Raw genomic sequence first — 8,981 nt, forward strand, 5'->3', positions numbered from 1 at the left:
GGTCGAGCGCCGTCAGTCAGAAGTCGGTCGATATAGTGGTGCAGCCCGACAGCTCGAACAATCCGTTGCACAGGTCCAAACTGGCCCCCACCCGCTCCGCTTCGGAGACACAGTCCTCCAGTAAGAAAATATTAAACTTGAGAAAAACGAAAAACTCATCAATAGAATCGACGATGAGTTTACCGAATCAGAAGTCGTTGGAGAAGAAACATGGCGGACTAAGGCACCAAAAAGCGATAGGTGCGCACTCCGACATCACATTGAGTACGCAGCCGTCCATGTCGGACGACAGGAAGGCGCTGAGGGAGGCATTGTATCAGGGTATATTTCATAGGCACAGGAGGACTATATTTGCAGTCGGTTCGTTCCTCAGAATGCTGAGAAGTAAAACGTCGAATTACGATTCGATACGTTCGGACTCTGACGAGATATAGCGGCTGCGGGAGATGAGTGATTGTGGACGTTAGTGGACGAACTAAGTGTGATCTGTTTGTGCTTTTGTAACGTTATTGGAACAAAGTTACCGTGTATAAGGGTAGTTAATAATTTGAGATAAGACTTGCATTGTATAAAATGTTCCTAAATAATTTGTTTTGACGTGTTTCACTTTGTATTCACTTTTACTCTCAGTTCATTATGTTAAAGATTTGAACGCAACGGAATTGTATTAAAAAGTTGCCATGTAATTGAAATATTTCCTTTTAGTATAATTTGGGCATTATACGAAGTTTAGAGAGTAAAACAACGAAAACAATTAACCTAAAGGTTGTGACCTTAGGAGTGGTTATTTTTTATTATCACAAAACATGGCAACAATAATGGTGAGTTTACAATAAGCATTAACATCGCGTGACATTGGACTGTGTCAAGGGCGTCAGTTGACACGCTCCAACACCAGCTTGTCCCTGATCTGATATTAATTATACTAATTTATTGCAAGTGTTGTTTAAGCACTTTTTAATTAATTGTTATTAACGTTTCTTTAACATCTCCAGGCTAGAAAATCGTCTAACTCATTGATTTTAAATTTATAAATAAGTTTTTGGTATTAACCATAAATAACATAAAATCGATATATTAAGTTTTTGAAATCGCAATAAATTACTGGCCAATATTTTTAATGTTGAAAAAACTGCCGATGGTTGATATTATCATTTGGCATTATTTAAAAAAAAACCGTTATGAATCGAGTAATTAAATAAAAATTGTATAGGGCTAACATATATGTAAGCTTGCTATACAACAAACACTTTGAATTAATTTGTACTTCAATTTAGTTGAATTTTTCGCCTATTTTAAGTTTTCTTGCAACATTACCATAATGTAAAATTAAAATTCTAACATTTTAGAGAAAATAGAGCTTAAAAATTCAAATGGGTACGTATAGTATGTAGATATGAATATAATAATTAGTATTTTGTTGATTCTTGTATTTGTTGCTAGGCTTTTGGAAATTGAACCGTAACGAACGTGACCAAATACTGTGTTGCTATTGCATAAATTAAAAATGTTAGTAGATTTTTTATTGATTTGCGATTTTATTTTAAAATATACACAAATATATATTGTATATTAGCGAACGAAACAATGGATTGTGGATACACATTTTTGGAACAATTTTTGCAATTTTTATATATTTGTACATCAGAAATTTTTGTATGAAATACTGTTGTGAATAGTATTTTATTAAGAATGTTGATTGTAATTCCAATAATTTCAGAAGCGATATAAAGTTTCGTTCCTAAATATCTAATGCCAATGAAAAGGAGCTTATAATGTTGTTATTTTTGGCTTGTTTATTTTAAGTCGTACAAATTATATGCTTTCTTAAAATATTACTGTTTTCTATTTAAAAACTGTATTACCATAATTTGAGCTTTCCATTCAACTTCAATTGTCGCTTACGTCATTTTTTGTCAAAACGAACTGTTTTAGGGAACATCAAATTATTTAAATTTACACATATAAATACGTAAAATGTTAGTGTAATTGTATACTTTATAATTTGTAATTAAAAATTGTTAAATGTGTAAGAAAGCACACGAAATGTTATAATTAATGTAAATGTTAATTTTTCTATATTACTGTAAAATGGTAGAAATTGGTAGTTATTGTTTAAATGTGTCAACGGCAACATTCCTTGGTAACGAGCAAAATGTCTTTTGTATACTCTGTGTGGAAGCTAAAAATTAAGACTGTGTTAATTAAAGGAATGAAAACAGATTGTAATTTTGGTTTGTTAATGTTAAGTTAATACGTTATTAAAGTTGTTTTTACATTGATTTCTTTTATTTCGGGTTAAATTAGTTTTCTGATTAATAATTTATAGGCTATAACGTTTAGGTTATGAAAATTATTATTTAGACCGTCCGCACATCTTTCACTAAACTATAGCACAACTGCTGTTCGAATGTGGATTGTTTCACAAGTGTTTACTGGCACAATTAAAAATCTAGTACCTAGTGTACCACCATATAAGCTACAAGCTCATAGGAATCAAAGCGAGACAAAACAGTTATGCGATTTTTTTTTTGTCGCGGGGAATGCATTTACGCACTTCACCGTCCATGCCGCAAGGCAGCAGGGACAGTTTCGTGTGGGACTCCCGGCCTTAATCCCGGCCGGACTACCCACTAAACCCCGCGGTATTCTCCTTCGCCCAACCGGGCCGTGGCATCTACGTTCAGTAGGGGCTCGACAAAACAGTTATGCGATAGTTTAGTCAAAGATGTGTGCAAGCTGGTCCCGTTAAAGGCACTTGTATTTTTAAAATACTTAACTTAAGAGTTTAATTTTTAAAAATATATAAAAACCTTAGTTCAAATAAACTAAAAAGTCCCCGGTAAAAATTTTTACTAAATCAACGGGACTCTAAACGTTTCGGGAAGTGAGAAGTATTTTTAATATAACCTCTTGTGTAGAAAAAAATATGCCATCTAAATAACTTCATTAACTTATATAAAAGAATCGCGAAATTTAAACGTATTTTTTGCCATCAAATATAGCGAACAAGTAATCATTGAGAGAGTTAAATGACTAAACAAGTTTTACGAGCAATTTGTACTATTGAAAAACGGGCTTGTTTGCATTAACTAATTGGTTGAAGCAACTAGTGTGCTGTCTATAAATATGAACCTCACCACTTAAGGATATTAAACAAAATTAGTTGACGTCAATGTATGGGAATTAACTATTTAAACTCGAATCAAGATGTTTTACTGGATGACATCACTGTTTTATTGAATGAAAACAGTCATATTTTCGGTTGGCAACACTTGAGTAAACTATCGTATAACTTTTGTGGGATTGTTGATTGTTTCGCAGCTAATTCAACTATTTAGTTGTACAACTAGAATAAAAAAAGTAGTGTGCTCATCCATATACGCTCATAGGAATTAAACCGAGACTAAAGTGCCTGTTCCACCTAGTTGTAAATTGTCTGATAACAATTCAACGTGTAAAATATGTGATGGAAATATCAGATTTTGCACCCTTATGACAGTGACGTCATTTTTAAACTATCTGAGCCTCTATCAGCCAGTGGTGGGACAGGTCCTGAACAGTTATGCGATAGTTTAAATAAAGGTGTGCGTACTCTTGACAGGACCAGTAAAGATTTTGTGATGGTTGTGTATAAATTTTTGTATTAGTAAAAATAGGGCAACACAAACTGTGAAAAGGAAATTATAATTTTCGGACATGGTGAAATAATACAAAAGTAATATTGAATAAGTGATTTTAATTTTATGTAACTTCGTTTTCTATTTCCAAGCATTATTGGCGTTAAAATAATAATATATTGAATAATTACACAACAAAATTATATTTATATATAGCTATTCTATCAGCCGATGATACAAAACTTTGGTTCCTAGCTCGTCGAAGTCACAAACCGGTGTTACATTCCACATTGTCGTGTAATATAACACGACTAAATAAAATGGCGCGCGAAATGTCAAATGTCAAATTACGACAAAGTGACAAGTGAAGAAATACTGTTATTTAAAGAAATTTATAAAGAAATGTGTTTATTTTATTAAGGTTATGATGTATTGGAATTAACAGATACATAGTAAGTGAAAAAAAAAACTGCTAAACAAGTCAATTTTACAAATGTTTTCGCGCCATTTTGCTCAATCGTGTTAAAAGATATCCCTTACACAGTTGATGATAATAAAGTCCATTTTATAACGATAAGGACTAGACCGTCACTTGCATGCATTTTCATTACAAAAAAAAGAAATATAAACAAAATTCACAAACAACTATTATATCACATAACCTCATTTATCATCTATGATGAATATTTACAAAATCAAATTTATATTAAGGCACATAAAGCCGGCTTAGAGCCTAAAATAGGATGCTTCTATTTACAATGTTGGCCCCGGAGAATGCTGTAGGGGAAACTAGGATCTCGCGTGGCGCTTGAACTATAAAACTACAAGAAAACTACTCAATAGACTATTAAACTTTCCACAGTCTTGAAAACTGACCAATCACAACACTATTTTAACGGTCATACAATTTTGAAGCGCATTTTAGAGAGAATCATTTACATAGAAATTACAACAGATAAAAAAACATATATATTTTGGTATAATGTTAGAGAAATAAAAAAATTTAAACATTTGGAATTCTATTAAACATTTCTATTGAATGATCACAGTGGTATCATAAAATATGGTTTCAAACAAGACAAATCAAAGTTTGTCCACAGAAAGTTGATTGCACAGTCTAGTAAAAAGGAGCCTAAACTACTATTTTATTCAAACATCATAAGATTTTAATGGAAATCTCTAGGTTATATAATCTGTAAGAAATGCTAGAATAAAGGCAGAGATCATAGTTTACAAACACACACTTTCATACATATCACAATTATCTACAAGAAAGGAAACATAAAAACTTAGTTAACATTAATGTACTATAAAATAGAATTCTAAATTATCATTTTACATTTGCGTTAACGACTTTCTGAACGAAAAAAGTTATTGTGACAGTTACTTTGGCGCCAATTTATAATCTGTCAAAGTTTTGACAGATCAAACTTTTTGTTTTTAATTTCATTGTCAATTTGAAGCTTAAATTAGATTTACATGTTTTAATTCGTGATTAATATTGAATTGAATAAAAAAAATCGCCAACTTAATAACAACTCATTTAACCATTACAATAAAGGTGAAATTTCAACTGAGTAATATCGATTTAATTATTTTTTATTCGTTTTCACTCAGATGAAAGCCGCCATACTAAATATTTATTATCTATACAAACGCCAATTTACAGCAACGAAACTTATAATAATCTAAATCTGCGATATACGAGTTGAATTCTAAATATGTCATTTTGATTAAATTTAATAAACCAGCTATATAAATACAATATTGATATCCATTTAGCAATTTAACAAAGCATTTTTATGTAAAATATAACATAATTTCAGAGAACATTTTGTTTTCTCGTACGATTAGTTGGCACATTGGAAACAAGCATGCTCTTGTGCGTGCCAACTTTAGTTCTGCATATATGTTTTAATTGGCACGTGGCGCACAGTAGTACGCTTGTACCGACGTGCCAACTTCTATCGGCAGACTGTATTTAATTGCCACGTGGCATATAATACAAATGTCCTCCATGTGCCAACTTTGATGTTGAGTGTGTTTTAATTGGCACGTGGATCACAAGAGTACAGTTGTCCTCCATGTGCCAACTTTGATTTTGATTGTTATAATTGGCACGTGGATAACAAGAGTACAGCTGTCCTCCATGTGCCAACTTTGATGTTGAGTGTGTTTCAATTGGCACGTGGATCACAAGAGTACAGTTGTCCTCCATGTGCCAACTTTGATGTTGAGTCTATTTCAATTGGCACGTGTATCACAAGAGTACAGTTGTCCTCCATGTGCCAACTTTGATGTTGAGTCTATTTCAATTGGCACGTGGATCACAAGAGTACAGTTGTCCTCCATGTGCCAACTTTGATGTTGAGTGTGTTTTAATTGGCACGTGGATCACAAGAGTACAGTTGTCGTCCATGTGCCAACTTTGATGTTGAGTCTATTTCAATTGGCACGTGGATCACAAGAGTACAGCTGTCGTCCATGTGCCAACTTTGATGTTGAGTCTATTTCAATTGGCACGTGGATCACAAGAGTACAGTTGTCGTTCATGTGTCAACTTAAACGAAATATGTGTGTAAATTGGCACATGCCAATTCATATAACTGGTTTATATCTGGTCAGTCACGCATGCCTCCTATCGAATATATCGTGGTAATCGTTGAGGAGGATGTCTACGACGTTGTTCTGCTGTATGCAGTCGACGGCGATGTTGTGCGCCTGCGCGGCCGGCGCCCACAGCAGCGTGGGACCGAACACAATCGCCAAGTTAGCTGTGTGCATGCGGTTCCGCTCGCTGTATTGTGTCACCCTGGATAATTTACACATTCAATCATCATTTCATTGTTATTTTATTTTATCGTGTTAGTCATTTTAAAAATTGATATCGAAAAAATAATATCGGGGGTAAAATTCTAGATATCGTAACTTTAAAATTATTTAAGAAATTGGTAAAATTTTGATAAATACAAAGGTAAACTGGACAAAACATGTATTAATTAGTTAATCATACTAATATTATAAATGCGAAAGTTTAGATGGATGTTTGTTAGAGTTTGTAGCCTAAACGGCTGAACGGATCTCGATGAAATTTGGCATAGATGTAGAGGATACTCTGGAAGGATACATAGGCTATTTACTTTTGTATTTTTTAATTCCACCCGGACGGAGTCGCGGGCGAAAGCTAGTTTTTTATATATCAATATTACTAATATAAATGTAAAAATTGGATGGATTTGTAGCCTATACTGTGAACAGATTTCGATGAAGTTTGTCATAGATGTAGAGGATAGCCTGGAAGAACACTTAGGCTACTTTTTTTTAAATCTACAAGGAAATCGTGGCCCAAAGCTTCAAGTTACTAATTACACTTTAAAGTTACACTTGTAGTCTTAGCTTAATAAATGCTACATTATGTGCAACTTACTTAAGCAGGTGTTCCAATAGGAATTTAAGCGTATCCCGGTTGCACTCGGGAAGGCAGTTTACAATATCCCGGAACTCCTTAATCCGCGACTCTCGAGGCTTGATCGCTGGAAACAATATTCGTTAACTATTAACAAACGGAAAAGACAAAGTCTTTAACGAAACGATCGCTGCTACCGACTGAGGAAGAGACATAATATATCCCCTTCCTATGCGTTTCCTTTCTTATAAGGTAATGGGAAGGGAAGGGAGACTACAAAGGTCTCCGACATGAACGAAACGAACTTATCAAATGGAGCAAGTTTTTTTTATTACTTGCAATTCTTATTACGCCTCCACTAAGGGGCTTAGAGCCTACCCTAAGTAAGGGTTGACGGCCATAGTCAACGACGCTGCACTGCGGGTTGACTTCACACATATCTTTGAATTTCTTCGCCGATATGTGCAGGTATCACGATGTTTTCCTTCATCGTAAGAACGCCGAGTAAATTATGTACATAATAAAATTATAGAAAAATCGAAAATCACATTGGTACAGCGGGATTCAAACCCAAGACCTGTAATTACGAGTCAAGTGCTTAAACAATGCACCAATGCCTGCATATCGGCGAAGAAATTCAAAGATATGTGTGAAGTCAACCCGCGTGGTCTAGTCACCGCTAAATAACGTCTCCGACTCCTCAGTAGACGTATAGGGAGCTGGTGATGCATCCGATATGCAATTGAATCTTAGAATACTCACAGCAGGCGGCGAGGACTCTATCGAACATGCTGCATGGAAGCAGCGGCTCTTTCAGCTCGCGGAAGAATAGCTTCAGTGCCCCCGTCAGCACATGGATATCCGTATTGTTGCTGATAACTGATTGGTTCTTCTGGTCGATCTAAAGGGAAAATAAATAATAAAACTATTGTAACAAAATATTACACAGAATTAAACCTCACACACATTACTTGGTATTATTATAATTGTATAATACATATATACTTTATCATCATCTACGTTATCCTACTCCTGTAGGGTCGGTGCACCAGGATTTTGTCCTTTTTTTATAATGTAAAGTGGAAAACGAGCAAGCGGCCATCGGAATGGAAAGCGACCGCTGCCCATAAACATCCACAATTGCAGATGAGTTGCCTACCCTTCATTGACGGAGGAGGGGACGCACATAAAGAGGACTTCACCGTCAAATCCACTTTTCCTGCCCATCCTTTCCTCTTAAGAAAATGGTGGAAAAGGAAAGGGAAAGGCACCACACTCACCAGACTGTAAGCGGAATTGCTTCCACTTCACGCCTGTTTTCTGTGTGGTGGTATTGCTAGGGGCGAGCTGGCCCATTCATGCGAAGCTGTTAAAATGGGCTCCACTGTTAAAACTGTGCTGCACATAACTTTATTATACGTCATCTCAGTCATCACTTCCGTTTCGATCATGTCACCTTCCACGCAATACATCCATCTCTTTCTACGTCTACCTCTACTATTACTAATTTAATAATTATAGGGTAATCTGCTAGCGAGAGACTGAAAAAATTTAAACTACCCACTAAGAATGTGCAGGGTACTCACAAACCAAAAGGTATAAGAACCTAAAGTAATACATGAAGAGAATGTATTTAATATATTTGGAATAAATGAATAAATAAAAAAAAACAAGTTAAACATATGGGAGGATTTACCCACGTATGGCTTAGCTCTACTATGATTAGCAAAACTAAGGTCTTTATTATCTACTTGCTTTTGCCCGCGACTCTTTCTGCGTGGATAAAACAAAAATAAAATTCCAAACTATTCTTTATGTTTATGCCAAATTTCATCCAGATCCGTTTAGACGGGAAACTCTAACAAACATCCTTCTATCTAAACATTCGCATTTATATTAGTAAGAGATATATACCTCTAGCCGTATCTTCTGCACTTGGCTGAGGTTTCCACTGG

The 8,981-nt window shown here is 34.9% G+C and overlaps 1 protein-coding gene across 1 annotated transcript; it reads right to left on the reverse strand.

The window, feature by feature from the left end:
* Window positions 1–3,722: 3,722 nt before the first annotated feature.
* On the reverse strand, window positions 3,723–8,975 carry LOC106108639 (rho GTPase-activating protein 15-like). Its single transcript, XM_013289897.1, has 4 exons — window positions 8,941–8,975; window positions 7,789–7,927; window positions 7,048–7,153; window positions 3,723–6,432 (listed from the first exon to the last, which is right to left on the reverse strand). Exons 2-4 carry the CDS (start codon window positions 7,814–7,816, stop codon window positions 6,246–6,248), a joined length of 321 nt encoding a protein of 106 aa, XP_013145351.1. The 5' UTR covers window positions 7,817–7,927; window positions 8,941–8,975; the 3' UTR covers window positions 3,723–6,245.
* Window positions 8,976–8,981: the final 6 nt, after the last annotated feature.

The sequence above is a fragment of the Papilio polytes genome, unplaced genomic scaffold (genome assembly GCF_000836215.1).
Source record: "Papilio polytes unplaced genomic scaffold, Ppol_1.0 DF824269.1, whole genome shotgun sequence".
In the NCBI taxonomy this organism is placed as follows: Eukaryota; Metazoa; Arthropoda; class Insecta; order Lepidoptera; family Papilionidae; genus Papilio; species Papilio polytes.

What these genes read in the sequence shown, in the direction of transcription:
- LOC106108639 (XM_013289897.1), bottom strand. Translation starts at nt 7,816, where the DNA reads ATGTTCGATAGAGTCCTCGCCGCCTGCT. An exon ending in TAGAGTCCTCGCCGCCTGCT is followed by an intron (nt 7,154 to 7,788) that starts GTGAGTATTCTA and finishes TATTGTTTCCAG; the next exon opens with CGATCAAGCCTCGAGAGTCG. An exon ending in CTATTGGAACACCTGCTTAA is followed by an intron (nt 6,433 to 7,047) that starts GTAAGTTGCACA and finishes TAAATTATCCAG; the next exon opens with GGTGACACAATACAGCGAGC.